Raw genomic sequence first — 18,527 nt, forward strand, 5'->3', positions numbered from 1 at the left:
AAATGGCAAGCCCAGCTAGCTTCTAGATTTCCCAGTCTCTGTCTCCTATGCAAGGTTTAAGGCCTTTCCAGGTAAACAGCTTTTCTTCTGGCAAGGTTTACCCTGATGGCCTTGGTAGCTCTCCTTGCCTCTCTGTTAGTTGTTCCTTGCAAGAGTCCAGAAGTAGACTATATCCGGAAATAGAGTAGAAAACTCCCTCTCAGATTGAAAACTGATCTCTTATAGGGCTGATGACACTCACATATAATAATGCCCACGATACGGATTGGCTATCTCTCTCCATCCACATCCCATCAATATGCCCACTGCCTACTGATAGGACAAGGAGTTGGGGAAGTGTGGATGATGGAGGCTGAGGGAGGAGAAAGATTCATCATCCCAAAATGACAGGTGAGTTTACCTTTTCAGTTTTCTTAAAGGAGAGTTCCGGGACTTTTTTTTTATTGTCCCTACGGTTCGGCCATGTGTTTTTAAGCATAACTCGGTAGATCATAGAAAACTTTCCTATGGACCTTACCCGACTTTTCGTCCATTAACGCACTCGAAATCAGCCGCCATTTTCTGATAATCCTATCATTTCCCCCCATCGACCTGGCTCACCTGCTTTTGCGGCACTAAATCAAATCCCCCGCCCCTGAGCCTGACATCAGCAGACGCGTACCGCCCATTTCCCAACGCCAAAGCACGTTTTGTGTCAACAATCGCTGCGCCTCAGCTAATGAAGTGTCGCCATGGAAATGGCAGGACGCCTCTTTCCTCAATAAGTATAAACACACCGTTTCACAACACACAGCAGCAGATTTTCGATTCCATTATTCTCTCTGTGTTACTTTGAGTATTCTGTGACTCGTTTCTGTGCTCTGGTCAGCTACCTTCGCCGCTTCTAGGCCTTGTGAACACCTGTACCATCTCTGTAAATTATTTTACTTTCTTTACCACACAATGGCTACAATAATGCCGTATATGTACGAGCCCGAGTACACCGAGGAAGAACTACTGGAAAGGCAAGCACGCGAAAACGATGGGGATTCGGGCGGCAGTTGGGAGGACCAGTCAACGGATGAAGAGCCTGGACCATGTCGCATGGACGGCGTCTCCACCTGGTGCACGTGCAATCGGTGCGAGCAAATGCCAACTGAGGAGGAGAACTGCTGCTGCCGTGAAAATTCCGGGTGCTTGGCCTACATTTCAGAAGGTGAGCCAAGTCCGCAATGCATCACCGAGCTGCCAGAGTTCAGGGAAGCCTGCCTCTCACGGACCGTGTTGAGGATGATGATGGTGCTTATGCACGAACTTCGCGGCACTGTTCGTCCGCGTAATCCGAGTAACGAGTAAGTATACTCTGGTTGTGATGTCAGTGATGCCACTACTATTTCATGGTCGTCTCCCACATATAAAATGACATCTACATATCATTCGAACGCATGTAAATTGGTTCCATATTGTGCATTTTCTAGATAGAATTTTTTTCAAAGCAGAATGACATTTTTTACCTGAATCGACATTGATAAGAAAGTTTTGTCATTTTAATACAGTTTGCATCTTTCTTTTTCACAGGTGGTACAGGCTGGTGGCCTATCGTTGCTTCACTTGGTGGCTTCACGGGAGGCTCGGACACCGCGTTCGGAGAGTAATACCTGCCTGTGCGGTACTTGCCATTAGACAACATTTCCCCAGCGACAGTGGACAATACCGCGGATTTTCCCTGGATGTGCTGCAACCGGAACTTTACAATGTGTAATGTTTATTATTTATGTTCAATTGAAATTAAGATCTAAAATAAAACCCAACATATATTTTAACAATGGTTGTTTTGATTTTTTAAATGAATCTAGTGTGTCTCCATTGAATAGTCTTCCTGTGCCTTGTCTTGTCACACCACATGTCTCCGGCCAGCATCCTGCAGCCTGCCTCTTACATGCAGTTAGATGGCCTCTCCTTGGTGAGGCCCTGCGGCAAACGAGTCTTGTCTGCACGACCACCGCCCCAATCCACCCCCCCGCCCTATCAAAGGCAGTTCGCACCGGGGTACTTGCGCTGGCAAGTGGAGCTGTCAGGGAGCGATAAAGGCCAAGAGGTGCCAAAGACCATGTACACTTCAAAGTGGTCTATAGAGCATGGGTTGTTGTTCCCATGTCTACCTCCAGACCCCGTGTCTCCTGCCAAGCATCCCCCCTCACGCTGGACGGCCCCCTGCAATCCACATAAGTGTGTCTCCATTCACGAGTCTTCCTGTGTCTTGTCTGCACGACCACCGCCCCAATCCACCCCCCCGCCCTATCAAAGGCAGTTCGCACCGGGGTACTTGTGCTGGCAAGTGGAGCTGTCAGGGAGCGATAAAGGCCAAGAGGTGCCAAAGACCATGTACACTTCAAAGTGGTCTATAGAGCATGGGTTGTTGTTCCCATGTCTACCTCCAGACCCCGTGTCTCCTGCCAAGCATCCCCCCTCACGCTGGACGGCCCCCTGCAATCCACATAAGTGTGTCTCCATTCACGAGTCTTCCTGTGTCTTGTCTGCACGACCACCGCCCCAATCCACCCCCCCGCCCTATTATAGGCAGTTCGCACCGGGGTACTTGTGCTGGCAAGTGGAGCTGTCAGGGAGCGATAAAGGCCAAGAGGTGCCAAAGACCATGTACACTTCAAAGTGGTCTATAGAGCATGGGTTGTTGTTCCCATGTCTACCTCCAGACCCCGTGTCTCCTGCCAAGCATCCCCCCTCACGCTGGACGCCCCCCTGCAAACCGCATAATGCCACGACATATACACGTCATTCATTCACAAACACACCCCTGTTTCGAATTCTTTATAACCCAATTCATATTTCTAATGAGAACTACTTTGCGCTTTGCTAGTCAACCCGTGAAGGTGCTGGTTAACTGCTCTTCGTCTCTGTGAACTTCCGTGACCACTTCGAGGAAACTCGTCAGTTTGCAACCTGTGAACTGCTCCCTGTTCTACGACAAGAAACTACTCTGATCCCTGCATCTAACTGTTTGTTCGTCAAGGTAAGGCCATGTACCATAATCATTTTGCGTGCAATTTCTTTTCGTTCAAGACAGTACATGCAAGTAACTAGTCACATGTTCTGAGTTTAGTCAAATTATTTTTCTATTTTTTTAAAGTTATTCAAATACTTATCCGCATGTGAATAACGTGTATAGTTCCAAGAACCAAAACGAACCTTGCATTGAACCTTTTATGTGTCATTTAATTTTTTAACACATTGGTATTCATAGAGAATTGTTGATCTTTACTTTTCAGAACTTTCCACAATGCCTGCCTGTTCCATTGGCGGTTGCCCTTCGAAGACCCATAATAAATCTGAAGGTATTATAATGCATGTTTTCCCTAAGACAATAGATCAGATAAGAGAATGGGTCCGATATTGCGGATATCCACCGTCTGAGCTTGAGAGTAGAGTCCTAGAAGTCTTTGCGGACAAGAGGGGTGATCGATACCGCATCTGCAGCAGGCACTTTAGCTCAGACATGTACTCCACATCATTGCTAATAAAGAAGAACACACCGCGAGCGAGGCGAAAATTGCTCTCAACCGCTATTCCCACTCTATTCGTCCACATCCCTCCACTGGTGAGTCAAGTTTATGTATTTATCTCTCGGCCTTGCGGTAGTGTGTAGCATTAGCTAACAATAATTTCCCCATTTATGTATCCACTCAATATGAAGGCGGAAGATTCTCCATCCGTGTCGTTATTGCAGTCATCAGCCACTTCAAGCGCCTATCGGGTAATCTTACTTGGCTATTCTGCCACTGACTTGTTTTAGGCATGTAAATCAATAGTTTTAATTTATCGTGTAATTATTTTACCTAATGGTACACCCTTGTACTCGTCCTCTAGTCTTTGTTTTCAGTTATAATTATTGTTATCCAAAATAATGCAAGTACTGTCTTTCAGGGAGATGCTGAGGAGTCCAACGTATTGACGACTACCGTTGATGTCACTCAGATGCTCGAGGTACGTTTCAGGACAGTTCCATCGATGGAGATCATCAGATCTTGTATTCTTGTAGCGTGATTGTTACACACAATGTTTATTTCGTTTTTAGCCATTGATATGTCCTTCTGTCGTCGCCCTCCTATGTGTCTTCTTTTATCAATATTGTGTTCATTACTAATGAAAGTCCTATGTTTCAGGGAGTCGATGGAGCATTAGTCCAAGAAGAAGGGGGAGCGTGCAGTTACGGGTCGGCGCAACAGCTTGCAGAAGTGTGCACCGCAGTTACATCGTCCCTTGATGTTCTTATGCATTTCGAGGTATGGATACTGACAGTTCGATCAGGCGAAATCATATGACGTGATTACATCCGCTATACTTCCTTCTTTATTAACGCAAGTACTATGTTTCAGGGAGATGACGGAGCTTCTTCTACAAGAGCATCACCCCTAGTAGTTGATGCAGATCTCTGGGTGGTGACACTTCCAACGATCGAGCAAATCGAATCATATTTACATATCCATTATTTATTTTAGACAACTGATCGTTTGTGCAGGTCTATTTAGATGAGCCGTTCACACCTGCACAAAGTTTCTGTTCTTTTTATCAAAATAGAAAACCATACTAATGCAATTACTGTGTTTCAGGGAGTCACTGAAGCATCATCTTCAATAATATCATCAATGGAAGTCTATGAGGAGCCCGAGGTATGGATCTTGACAGTTCCATCTAACTAGATCAACAATGCGTGAATAATTGTCGTTTGAATGTTCTACACAAAGCGTGCATTCGTGTTTTGCTATTGACATGTACGTGGGTATTGGTCCCCAAGTACATTTTGTGTTTTCGATATTATTATACATACTAATGAAAGTTCTATGTTTCAGGGAGTCGATGGAGCGTCAGTGCGTGATGGATGTGCTTATCAGGAAAATATAGTCGTTGCAGCGCAAGAGGAAGTGGAGACATGCACACACGAGTCGGAGCAACAGCGTCCTGATGTTGAAGTTTGAGGCAATAAAGTTTCAAAGAAAAGAAAGCAAAAGAAGGTTAGTGTCCTGGTCACTATATTATGTTGTTTTTCACTGTTAATAGTTCAATACTGTAAGTTGTGTTTAAACTGAACATCCCTTTTCCAATCTGTCCTCTAGTTGCGAGTGGGTGTACGAACTAGATCTACACAGACAGTGAAGCGAACGAGAGATGTTGCTTGTCAAACCTTTTGGCAGGGACTTGAGACTGGAGATGCATCGTGCCAATGGGAAGAATATGAAGTGATTGACAACGGAGCTATACCACCACCAGCCATTGATAGTGGATGTCCTCCTGGTAGTTCGGATGCAGTCGGAGATCAATTCACAGAATCCACACCCGCGAAAACTAAGACCGCGAGAAAGTTGAAGAAATTGTTTTATTCACCCATCGCCGGAGAAGGAACAGATGTTGCAATGGAAGAGAATGAAGTGGACGACAATGAAACACCATCAATATCACTGAACATAGCGGAAGACGATATCAGAGATTCTACCTTTCATGTGAGTGACATGTCCTCAACGTTACAGGCCGAACCAGCTGGGATGCAGAGTGACAGTATAAGGAAAGAGGCCAAATTCATTGTATTCGATAGTTGTTTGATTGATATTATTATTCGGATGAAATGTGGGCATTCGGTTGGTGGGGAAGTATTTGGGGAGCCATTGATTAATGTGACTCGTGCAATTCGAGGCACTAACCTTAAAATACATGCCACCTGTACAAAATATCATCCTTTCTCATGGTCTGCACAACCTATGCTGGGGCAACTGCCAGCAGGCAATCTACTTTGTGCAGCGGCTGCACTTTTTAGTGGTTCAAGTTTTAAAAAGTTAGAGTCTTTCTTTCAGTTTGTGGGAATCCATTTCATTGCGAAAACTCAGTTCTACAAATACCAAACCGATTATCTATTTCCAGCCATTAGCGAAGCTTGGAGAATGGAAAAAATGTCTATTGATAGTACATTCGCGGGCAAACGGTTCAGGCTAGCCGGTGATGAACAGTGCGACAGCCCAGGATTTTCAGCCAAGTACTGCACCTACCACTTTCAGGACATGGAAAGTAAGAAAATTGTGAGTTCGGTGGTCGTGCAGGTGTCACAAAGTACATCCTCAGTGGCCATGGAGAAAGTTGGCTTTGTAGCATCATTGCAAGAACTACAATCGCGGGGAATGGTGATCGACCTGATAGCCACGGACCGACACGTTTCAATTGCCAAGACAATGAGAGAAGAGTACAAAAATATAAATCACCAATTTGACGTTTGGCATCTTGCAAAAACCATCAATAAAAAATTGTCGGCTGCAGGCAAAAAAAAAGATATGCAAGGTATTTCACAGTGGTCCAAGTCAATCAGCAACCATCTTTGGTGGAGCTCAAAAACATGTGGAGGGTCGTTGGAAATTCTACTGGAAAAATGGCGGTCAGTAATGCTACACTGTACAAACGTTCACCGATGGAACACGAACCAACATTTCCACAATTGTGAACATGGCCATTTGTCACCAGAGGAGGCACGGAAGAAGAAGTGGTTGATTCCTTCATCACCCACTCACAAAGCCATTGAAAAGATTGTATTTGATAAAACTATAACAAAAGCTTTGAGGGGACTCACGGAATTCTGCCACACAGGAGATTTGGAGGTGTTCCACAATATGTGCCTAAAGTACAGGCCAAAACGATTGCATTTTGGCATGGAGGGCATGATAAATCGGACTCTTCTAGCGGTCTTGACACATAACCATAATGTTGGCCGTCAACAAAGTAGGACGACCGGAACTTTAGGGACGCTTCGCTACAATAAGGCCTTCACTAAAAGAAGTAAACAATGGGTGATCAAACCAGTGTTTGAGGATATGCAATATGAGTTTATTGAAAGACTTATTGTTGACGTCCTAGATAGGCACATAAATGGAGTTGTGAACGAACCTGTGCAGGGGACAACTGCATTGCCACCCAACATTGCCTGTGTTCCATGTCCACCTAAAGAAGAGCTCATTGAGAAATACACATCACGGTTTAAATGATTGTAATTTGATTGTCTGTTCTCTCGAGTCTCCTCATGTTGCAGGCCCATTGAATATGTGTATCTATGTAATGTGTAAATAAAATTGATTGCTCAGTGTACATGCAATGTGTCTATCCAACCTTGTTCATTTGCGCATTAAATTAAACCAAACAGTAATATAAATCATTTTTCAAAAAATATAGAATGTCTCCGTATTTATGGTTCTGTGGGGCTGCAAAGCACGCAGACAAAATGCAAAGATGGAGTGTAAATTTCAAGTCCTGTGAGATGGCCTTACACTGAATGTAGCTAACTAGGAATGTGTGCTCGTTCAAAGTGAAGGTCAGCTGCTTTGATTTTTTCTCGGGTGCCATAAAGGCCCACGACTCAGTATAAGGTTCTATTGTTATTTGACCTTGACAGGCCGGGACCACGTAAGAAACGATAATGAATATAATTTCAGAAACGAAAGCCATTTCATGTTCGTTCATTAGAAGAAATAACGTCGGCATAGAAGGAGTGGTATTTCGGGGCTGCCCTAGGCACAGACACAATGGAAAATGCAAATATAATGTAAGTAACTCTTTAGATGAGTTTATACCGCAATTTAATTACTATACAGTAGCTTACCGCGCACTAGAACCGTCTCCTTTTACGGAAGCACCTCAAAACCTTCCTCTTTGCTTCTGCTTTCTCTCTCCCTCTCCCCTGCTACAACTGGTCCACTGTCTGCGATCTCGGTCCTGGGCCCTTCCACTCTCCACCTGCACTCCCTGTCAACCCCTGCACTGGGGGACTGTCTCAGTATCCTACAGCCCCCCCTTGACGTATAAAACCCAGTTGCACTGTCCTAGCTATGAAATAATTTCCCGACCTAATATATAAAATGAATAATTTTAATAAAGATCTGATGGTGAGACTAATTTCATTTTTTATGTTTTTCAAACAGGTACTTCATCCATTATTGTCTGTGTCACGAGTACCAGACACCGGCGGTTGGCTTCTATAATCGCCAATTGCTTCTCCGCGTGAACAACGTTAGCACCCTGACCATTTTATGGGACGATCGCCAAGTACAAGTATGCCCTTACGCGGTACTAACGGCTAGATGCAACATACAGACCGTTGTGGTGGCCTAGTGCCTCGTTGTTGGAACAGCCATGCGATTATCAGTGCGACCGAAGAGCTTATTTTATCGTAAACCAACACCCTGTGTACTGCACACGAACATCGCTTGCCTCAAGACGAACTATTTTGGATCGAGAGCAAAGAAAAATGCAAATCGCTGAATATTCTCTAAAAATTTGATGTCCAATAAATGTACTTTGCCAAATGTACAATCTTGCAGTTTGCTTTTAAACCACAGTTTCATATTCCGAATTGTGGCGCTGTATTGTGAGATGATCTAAGACCCTGTGTACAGCAAAGGAACATCGCGTGCCTCAAAACGAACTTTTTGGAACGTGAGCAAATAAAAATGAAAATCGCTGCATATTCTCTAAACATTTGATGTCAAATAAATGTACTTTACCAAATTTACAATCTTGCGGTTTGATTTAAAAGTACAGTTTCATATTCCGAATTGTGGCGCGCTGTGTTGTGAGCTGATCTGTGTTGATTTCCGGGTTCTGTGTGGAGTCGCGTAGAAGACGCCTGGGCGCGTTTGCCTACGCAGCACAGTCACGACACGGATAGAGGCGGGGAATATGAATGTTTTGATAAAGTCTGTTTCAGGGGTGGGGGATTTGATTTAGTGCCGCAAAAGCAGGTGAGCCAGGTCGATGGGGGGAAATGATAGGATTATCAGAAAATGGCGGCTGATTTCGAGTGCGTTAATGGACGAAAAGTCGGGTAAGGTCCATAGGAAAGTTTTCTACGATCTACCGAGTTATGCTTAAAAACACATGGCCGAACCGTAGGGACAATAAAAAAAAAGTCCCGGAACTCTCCTTTAAAATCTCACAACATGGCAGCTACCTTAATTTTTCAGATAACTGCAGGCACTTGTATATTTTTGAGTTCTATATTTTATGGCGAGTCGGAAAATACTAATCTTATTTCTTCATGTCCTTCCTGGGAGGAGCTACCATTTTTCACGATTTGCTACTGCGCCACACGAGTGAATCCTGTCCCACTCCACAATTCACATCTTAATTTCACAATATAACACTCTACCAGTTTTCCAGTTCCTCAGAATCATGAGAAAGTCCAGAATCATAATTTTGTTTCATAACTCCAATTGTATACATCACACAGAATGTATATTCACATCGTACTGACAGGCTCCTTATCTGCTTTGATATGAGTCAGATCAGTGGAACACACAATGCTCTTTTTATTAAGGAACATGTAATCCTATGCTAATCAGCCAATGCTTCACATGTGCCCCTCATTTTAACAATAGCCCCAACTTTTCTTAAGTTTCATTTCTCTTCTGTCACATGAGCAGGACATCTGCCTGGCTCATGTTACTCCACCCTGCCCTCCATGTCTTCATAGGTCTTTGTTCGAAGCTAATACACAGATAACGGGGAGGCCTGACCTTAAAGGTAATTTCTGTTGGCCGTTTTATCTACAGCCTACACATTTCTGATCTAATTCTTTATATTTCATTGTATTTTAAACTGAAAACCAGACAGAGAGGCACAGACCTTTCAGTTCAGTGGGGAAAACAAGCTGTATACATAATTCTAACAGAGTAGCAATTTAAATTGAAAAGATGTGTTCAAATGACATTTTGGATCATATCTGGTCCTGCAATTTATAACTACAATACACTATTTAAACAGATATAAGTTCACTTTTTGTATTATTTACCCATGGGCCACAGTTAACATAGGAAATAATTGTTCACTTCTCCAACAAGTAGGCTTTTCCATTTAAATGTCAGTTTATTTGTGGAAAGTGTCTTTCTCCGAAATGTGTCACTTGACTTCACTTTTTAAATGTAAGGAATAATTCCTCCTTTGTATTTTTCAAATGCCCAGCATTTCAAGGTATATTTTCCCATATGTACTGCTGCAGTTTTTAATTTGTCAAAATGTTCCTTTTCCCAGTTTACACAAAGTCAGCATCTGCAGCGCCACATGTCTTTTTGGATTCTCAGACACAATCCCATTCAGCTGAGTGGTTTCCATTTTGACACCATTTGTGTTCCTTCTCTAAGCATCATGTCAGATGTCAATGTTTTGAACTGGCCTGCATCTTCCCATAGGTATCAACATCACCCAGCTTCATTCTGATAATAGTGTCTTGCAGGGCCTCTCAATCTCTGTCACCCTGGGGCTGTATTTTCACCCCACAACATTTCACAGTGACCGACCTATCGCTGTAAAATGTGGGGGAAAAGCATTTTTCCCCTTTTTGGTCCCCCTGCATCTGTTCCCAACAGGTGCAGGGGAAAGTATTTCTTTTCAGTGCATTTCATGTGCATGCCATGTGAGAATTCAGGATCCGTAAAAATGCCACTTATTTACGCAAATGTGGAAAGGGAGTGGAAAAGGCATTGGAGTGTGCGATGCCAAGGTGTGCACGTTCAGATGCCCTTTCTACAAAGGGCACATTTTTGTTGGTGCAAGTGAAGAGATGAGTCAGTGCACTTGGAGAATCTGGCTCATAATATTTTTGGAAAGTCATTTTTTAGCCTTTTCTGGTTTAATACAAAATTCCATTGGGGGATATTGGATGGTGGAATCTTGAACTTTTGGCTCTTATTTGTGAAAGGTGGCTTAAAGGGAGGTGCTGACATGTATTGCAAGCATTTCTTCGTGCTTTTTGAAGACCACACTAATAGGGAGTGTTATATTCCTGTTTCCTAGAATGCAATCTACTAATGCTTGTGGCATTGCAAATGTCTTAATGCAAGAGGAGGGGTGTGCCTCTCTGTGCACCTCTGTTATACCTAAGCACGTCATAGACTGAGGCAGTCTGTTTAGTCCAATAGTACAACAGCACAGCATCCCAGAATCACCATCAGAGCACACATTCTGTTTTCTCTGCAACCACCAACAAACATCTCCCAAAATGCATGTTAATTGAACATATGCAATGAAGCACTGCACCGAATGGAGGCATGTCCCATACTCTGGATAACTCCATGCGCATGCCCAAAGTAAAAACGGATTAACTACATTATTTTTGGCTTGGGGCTGCATAAGGGTGAGGGGCCAACTGATCCATTGATGTGCAACAAGAAATAGCCATTCTACTGAGCTGGCCCAGTTTCACCTGTTTGAGGACGGATGGATGTTGTTTTGGAATCGTGCTGAAGTACTGGAAAACCACTGTGAAGATGTGTGTGCTACAAAAGGGTATTATTTCTAGATAGGGCCAGGCCTGGAGCTTCATTAACTTATAGCTGCCCCCTAAAAGGGACATGTTAACTGGATCCCATTTACGAATCCATTATAGATTCATGGCAACATACTTGTATTCTTAAAATTACTGGCTTTGGTCATATTGCTGTAACACATATGGGCGACTCAAGTATATAGACAAGTGTAATGCTTTGATTCAATCGAACAGATCATACTAAACTGTCACTGTCCCTCAACGCTCCCAGGGGGCAAGATGACCCTAGGGAATGGTGTTGCGCCACCTGTCTAACAGGGATAGACGAAGAGGAATATATCCCTCAACTAAACTCAAAATAAGGAATCACACAAGCATCATAAATAGATGGTCCCCAACGAAGACTTGCTCTATTTGTCCACTGTGCCAGTCTCCTACAACGCAGACCACATTAGCAGCAAACAAAATAGGACGAGTCGTTTACCCAGCCCTCGGCAGAAAGGTGCAAAAAGAGAGTGTTTTTTTAACCAAAACATAATTAAAGCACAAAGGGCTAATTGTCACAGGACAGACCCTTCTAGAATTTAAGGGGGGATTTTTACATTTTTTTACCCACTCTGTGTGCAACCATGTAATTTGTCCACACGATAATTGGCCATTCGCACTAAACCACAAGCAACAAAGCCCATAAAAGCAAACACTTCATCGGGTATCTCTATAGCACTTGTCAAAGGGATATCCAATAAAAAAGATTTTACAAAGTATATCCAAGATATAGGTCGACCGGCTTCAGTGGCACTGAATCCGCTGCCTTCTTCAGGACCAACAAAAGACACGTCCAATTTTTCAAGAGGCATCTCTCCTGTCCTCATAGTAAAAAGGCGGTTGTTGAGCAACCTAAATGAGAGGAAGTTTGATCATATTGCACAATTTGTGCATTGTTGCTAGTAGTATGGGATCAAGGTCTGGTTCTGTTGTTTTTGTCTATCACCACTACCCCCAGAGGATCTGTGCCCACCATCAGAGTGCAGTCACTACAAGACAATGTTGATATGGAATCTACTGTTAGCGTATAGAATGACCCATTGACTTACTTTTGTCTCGAAACTTGAGAATGGAGCTGCAACAGTGGTTGCTCCCAGTTTTGCCTCCGAGAGAGCATTAAGAGTCAGAGTCAAGGGCGAATTAATCAATCAACTTCTGTGGCCATGCCAACCTCTTTTACCTTTTAGCATTAGAGGTATCATGACAGTTGTTGTGCCGCCTAACACCATCTTAAATTATTGATGGACTTATTTGCAACTTGTACATAACGAGGAAAAAACAGAACAAATGTTCTCAAAGCAAAGAGGCAGATCAGCAATGACAAAACTGCAAACTAGCCATGAGGTGGTTAACAGGATTGCTGATATCACAGCCATTAAAGAGTATTCAAAACTGTTCAAAAGGTTCAAAGATGGTATTTGGGATATCTGTAAAATCACAACCGTGAAGAATATGACTAGCTATGTTACAAACAAGCACGAATATATCATCCATACATGTTAGCGTTAGTCCAGCTTCATATCTAAATGATCCATGGAAATGGAGTTGGGGTGACAGCTGGTGCATGATAATTCTACATAATTACCATTGTCAGAGTGTCAGCACTCTTTTGCCCCCGCACTATTTGATCGCATTAAATTCACATCACAAAGAGCCTTTGGTGCCCATGCAAGCATGCTTTCTTTCGAAAAGGTAACCAACCAAGGAGGGCAGAGAGAAAACAAGACAGATCTCTATGCATAATTAATGGTCCTCTGCACACTGCGTTACTTAAAACTTGCACAAGAGCACACACAGTGTGAAACAGGAGAAACGTATTCCACCGACCCTCAGCATCCCTCCTCATCAATGTGGCGCAACCACAAGCACTGACGTCCTACCGACGGAGGATAGCACAGAGGCAACGCGCTGGACTTGGAAGCAAGACCATGCAGAGCAACAGAGGTGCGAATCCCAGATGCGCTGTAAGAACCCAAACTTAGGTAGGGTATTACTTGTATTATAAAAAAAACAATTAAATAAGTAACCTAAGACATTCATATTGTTGGGCTACACGTTCAATATAACCCTGAACCAAGCCTTCTTAATTGCAACCAAGACAATCTCATGCAAGAGTGCCTCGATGCCTCTGGGCGGTAGTCCGCTTTACAAATCCAAATAAATAAATAAACCACACCTCCATGTGTAATCTCATTACCCAACCAATCTCCCCGTTAGGAAAGCAGACATGTTCAAACAGCCTGCGAGTTTACAGTGCTCCGGAAGGCAATATATTTATAGGACGGAGGTGAGAAAGACATGATGGGGCATGAAAATCAGAGACAGAAGAAAAGATAGAACACATTGGGCTTGTGTGGAAGATGTCAAGGCGAAGAAGCAGAACTCAGGAGTGCTGAAACTTCACTGCTTTCTTGTGGCAGTTAAGACATATATATAAACGTCCTGGGGGCAGTCAAAGGGTTAAACCAATTGTATATTAAAAGGCTGAGGGTCAGCATTGTCACCGCAGACTCTTATCATTATTACTGTACCAGCAATGAGGCTGACCGCATGTGTGTATTCATAATAGGTAATGCCAGCTCGCACAGCCCTCTGGAGTCCGATTAAATGTATAAGCCTGCAAAAGAACCTGCCACTGTGTTCAGGCAGTAGCCAAGACTCCAAGCCTGGGGGCTTTCTGAGGCAAGCTAGAGAAAGATAGACAAGCAGACAGGCATACAAACAGAAAAATAGAGACAATCGCGTAGACAGTGACAGAGAAGGGCGGAGAAACACATTGACACAGAGACAGTCAAATAGAGAGGCCGTGATAGACAGAAATGAAGGGAAGGATAACAGATACATAGCTATCAAACTGCATACTGCAAAAGGACATATTGCGAATAAGAGGCATTGGGCCCGATTCATGAAAAGGTGATTTTGCACTGCCGACACAGACCCTGATTCATGGCCAGGGGTGGACTGGCCCATAGGACACTCTGGAGATTTCCCGTTGGGCCTCTGCAACCTGGGCCTCGTTTGTGTGGTATTTCCAAATTTTCTCATGGGAAAAGCATTGGGCTTGCTGAAAATGTGTCATATGGGGCTACTTTGAACTTTATTTCCAGGGCCTCTTTTTGGGCCCCAGTAATTATTTCCAGGGCCTCTTTTAGTTCCCAGTCCACCCCTGTTCATGGCACTGTGCAAAGTGTATTTTTACAGTCAAAGTCCCTTTTCAGCAGTGCAAAGCCCCTTTGCCCGTGCAGAAAATGCCATTAATCAGGACCATAATATAAATACAATGATGCATAAGAGATATGCAGGGAAGATATGGTCAGTCAGTCAAGACACACAAAGTTATGCTCATATGAAAAGGCAGACGTAACGAGACATAGCGTATTACTATAAACATAGAAGGGCACGTAAAAACAAGTGGTATTTTAAATACCTACTATTTTTAAAATACCACCTAATCATATAAGTTAGATTCCTCATCCCAAGAACTTCACATTCTGAGGCCGGCATAACACGTCCACATCTGCATACACGTTCACGCAGGCATGCACACAAACGAGTGGATGTACATCCTCAGACGTGAGCATGGACACAGATCCTACTGACACACGCCAGCAAACATGGTGACACATACAAACATCAGATGTGAAGACTCACAAAAGCATAGAGATCCCTCTATCCTCATTCTCCCAACCTCCCGCCTTCCCACTCACCCACTCCCACCGTCCTCTTCAGAATTGGATGGGAGGATAGCCCAGGGGCAATGCACTCACCTTGGAAGCAAGACGACGTGGAGCAACACAGGTTCGGGTCCATGCTTAGAAACCTCTGGGTATTAAGCACTTTATAAATAACCTAATACAATACATACCCCTTCCCCTCACTTCATTAAAATAGCTTTCAAGGGCTACTAGGCACCACCCAAGCAACCAAGCATGACTTGATCAAGCTTAGAGCTGGCTCCCTCCATTTCTCCCATTTCTTGGTGCCCTGGTGCCTGTGGGCTTCGGCGCCTTACAAATCAAAATCATACCACTCCTGTTCTTTTGTAGTGCTTGGAAACTTCCTCTGGGCACTGCAGTGTAAAACAAGCAAGAGAGCATATGCCAGATGCTTCCTACTTGCCCTCTACTTTCATTCCTTCCCTATGACTTTCGCCGTCACTTCTCAGTGCAATCTTGCAAGGAAGAGGCCCCTTTAAGCAAACACACACTCGTTGTAAGACTCATTAATTCAGGCATTTTCAAATTTTGCCTGAACAAGGAGCAAATACTCCTGTACTTCTACCATGCCCTACCCAATATGACTGGTGTCCATCTGCACCACTTCCCTACTATGTCTGTAGCACTTTAAAATGGCATTGTGAAGGTGTAAGGCTCTATCTATATAGCAAGCTTACATACGGACCACGAGTGCAACACGACTAAAATGGCAGGGGGAGGGAGGGGCTATCTCTTCTGATTTTGTGCGAGGGGCTAACTGCAGAGACTACACGGGAGAGGCAAACTTACTTGCGAGTGGGCAACTAATTTATTTGCACATTATAATGAGATTATTCTGGTGCAACTTCAATGTTACAAACATTTAACTCTCTCCTTCACGTTTGAAACCACACAGAATGTGCAGCTTCCGGCCCCCTCACCCTTCCAATCACTCCCCTGACACGCAAGTACTAACAACCCATCACGATTTGTATTGCCTAAAAATGCATGCATATGAGTGCCATTGCAAACTATGAAATGCTTTAGATTAGTAATTCCTAGGCCTCTGTTATCTGTGCAGCCGCAGGCACTGTTTATTGTCTGTGCCCTGTCCTGCTATGGCTCTGTAGGTCAGCCAGGTCAAGGCAACATAACCCAAAATATTTGGCGTTGCTAAAACCCAATCTGCCCAATTGTTGTTGCGCCACTGATGCATACCTTCATTTGGTGATGCAATTGATGTGCATGATGTACATGTACACACCCAGATACCCACGGGTTTGGCGTGCGCTACAAATGCTAAATAAATAAATAAATGTAGATACACAATGACACTAACGTGGGCAGCACAACCGTACACAGGACAAAACAAGCGCCATGATTGAAAATCACAAACCATATTGGCATGGAACAAACATATATGAAGACAACCAAATGGAAACACAACAAGCACACTCAAACACACACGTGCACATAATCACTCATACATTTACCGACACTCACACGTGCTCACCTTTAAGGAACCAAGCCCATGTGGATAAAGACACACACGTACTACACATGAATACTTCCCCATGAATACAGACACACAGTAGCACAACACCATTGTGCTGGCCGAGCTTCAGGCCACCCTCCACCCCATCCCCGAAATGTTGGGCTATGCTAACTCGACCTGGCTGACCTACAGATCCGTAGCTAGACAGAACAGGACACAGATGTTAACCAGCGCCTGTGCTTCGCAGTTAACAAAGTCCAGGTAATTAATAATGTAAAGCATTTCATTGTTAGCACCAGTATTCATATGCATACTTGTTTAGCCAATTGAAATCGGGATGTGGGTTTAGTAGCTGCATGCCAGGGGGAGTGATCGGAAGGGTAGAGAGGAGTTTGGGGAGGACACATTCTCACAGCAGTCCTCAAGTGGGTGCTTTCAGACTTAAATGAGAGTGTTAACTGCTTGTAACATTGAAGCTGCACTGGAATAGTCTCATTAGAATGAGTAAAGAAGTTAGATGCCCCAAAACACAAATAGGTTTGCCCCTCCCCCTCCATTTCTGAAGTTAGTGCCTCGCCCAACATTTAAAGGATTAGCCCCATCCCGAAATGTAGGTTTCCACCACCAGAGGTGTTGCTCGGGGAGGGGGGATTAAGGGGGTGTAGCCCCTGGTCTTTCGGTTGTAGCCCCAGATTCAATCTCAGCAGCTACAACCAAAAAGATAGCTAGCCCCCAGTCCCGACAGTTCCAACATTAGCATAGCCCCTTGTCTTTTCCAGACCTAGCAACACCTCTGTCCACCACACCCGAAATGTAGGTTGTGTTGCACCCCTGCAGGCAGACACGATTTGGAGAGGAAAAACGATGTGCACGTGGGCATAGACATGACATGGCCGTTCCCAGGTCTTACTGTGTTCGAACTTGGCCTTGATTTTCATACTCGACTCCTTCTTCTCGAGACTCCGGTCCCACTCGTACCAGCGCCTCAGCTGCTCCTCGCGCATCTTGTAGAAGAGGATGTGCTTCTGCTCCTCGTTCAGCTCGGCCAGCAGGTCGGGGTCAATGTACATGTCGCGCAGGATCTGCTGCAGCATGGCGGCGCGAGGCCCCCTCTCGCCGCGCGCACGGGCCTAGCACCTTCGACACCCTTGCGCGGGCCTCCAAGATCTGACAGGACGCCGAGCTGCGGATTCCCGCTCCCGGAGGCGCGCTCTCCACACGACTAGGCACCTTCTTAGGGGCGTTGCAGACGGAAATACCAGTTCCCCCTCAGAACATGTAGAGGAAGCAACAGGTGTAAACTGTACAATGGAAAACGAAAGGGCAGAAGTCTAGTTGCGAACAGCAGCGACGGTCGGGGTGTGGGGGGTCGGCGATTAAAGGTAGGCCTCAGACCAACATCCACTTCTAAAACAATGGCAGAAGCGCCTCTCTTCCGCGCGCACTGGGAGGCTGCCACTCCAGTGTGTGGGTCTCCGCCAGGCCAGTCAGCCCTACACGCAGGCCCAGCAGTGATGTCATGGTTTAAAAGTAACAGGTACACGGGCGATATCCATGTCACGCCAGCGCCCGCTCGGAATCGATCCCTTCCCCAGCGCAGTGGAAGTCTCTGGGGCGCTTTGTCTAGCACTCCCGGGGGGCCTGGCCTCTGCTTACCTCTCTGAATGGGCGCGCGCACGGATCCTCCTCACTCCGGGCCAAGGGGGTGTTGGGTGTCACTATTAACTGATTAAAACAGAGGGGTGCAGTGAAGGGAGGAGTTGCTTCCGACACGTCTCTCTGTGGCTCGATAAAGAGTGAAGAGTTCACAGGGGGCGGGAGAGAGGGATCAACGCGAGGGCAAGGTGAATCGGGAGTGTGTGAATTTGAGCCCCCACCACAAAAAGATGGCTTCCAAATATGTTATATGTGTATTATGACTTAATTGCATGGCGCTGAATGCATAGTCCCTGATCTTTGTGGCTCTATCTGGGATACTAGTATGCTTAATTCGTGTGCATGT

At 44.7% G+C, this 18,527-nt stretch overlaps 1 protein-coding gene across 1 annotated transcript in view; it reads right to left on the minus strand.

The window, feature by feature from the left end:
- SH2D4B (SH2 domain containing 4B) overlaps nt 1-17,948 on the minus strand; it is a 1,358,492-nt gene extending 1,340,544 nt beyond the window's left edge. Inside the window, exon 1 of the mRNA XM_069610827.1 lies at nt 17,504-17,948. Coding sequence (XP_069466928.1) covers nt 17,504-17,619 — 116 coding nt within the window. The 5' untranslated portion in view covers nt 17,620-17,948. The remainder of the gene's footprint in view (nt 1-17,503) is intronic.
- Between the last annotated feature and the right edge of the window lie 579 nt (nt 17,949-18,527).

The sequence above is a fragment of the Ambystoma mexicanum genome, chromosome 8 (genome assembly GCF_040938575.1).
Source record: "Ambystoma mexicanum isolate Mex_15411 chromosome 8, UKY_AmexF1_1, whole genome shotgun sequence".
NCBI classification, from domain to species: Eukaryota; Metazoa; Chordata; class Amphibia; order Caudata; family Ambystomatidae; genus Ambystoma; species Ambystoma mexicanum.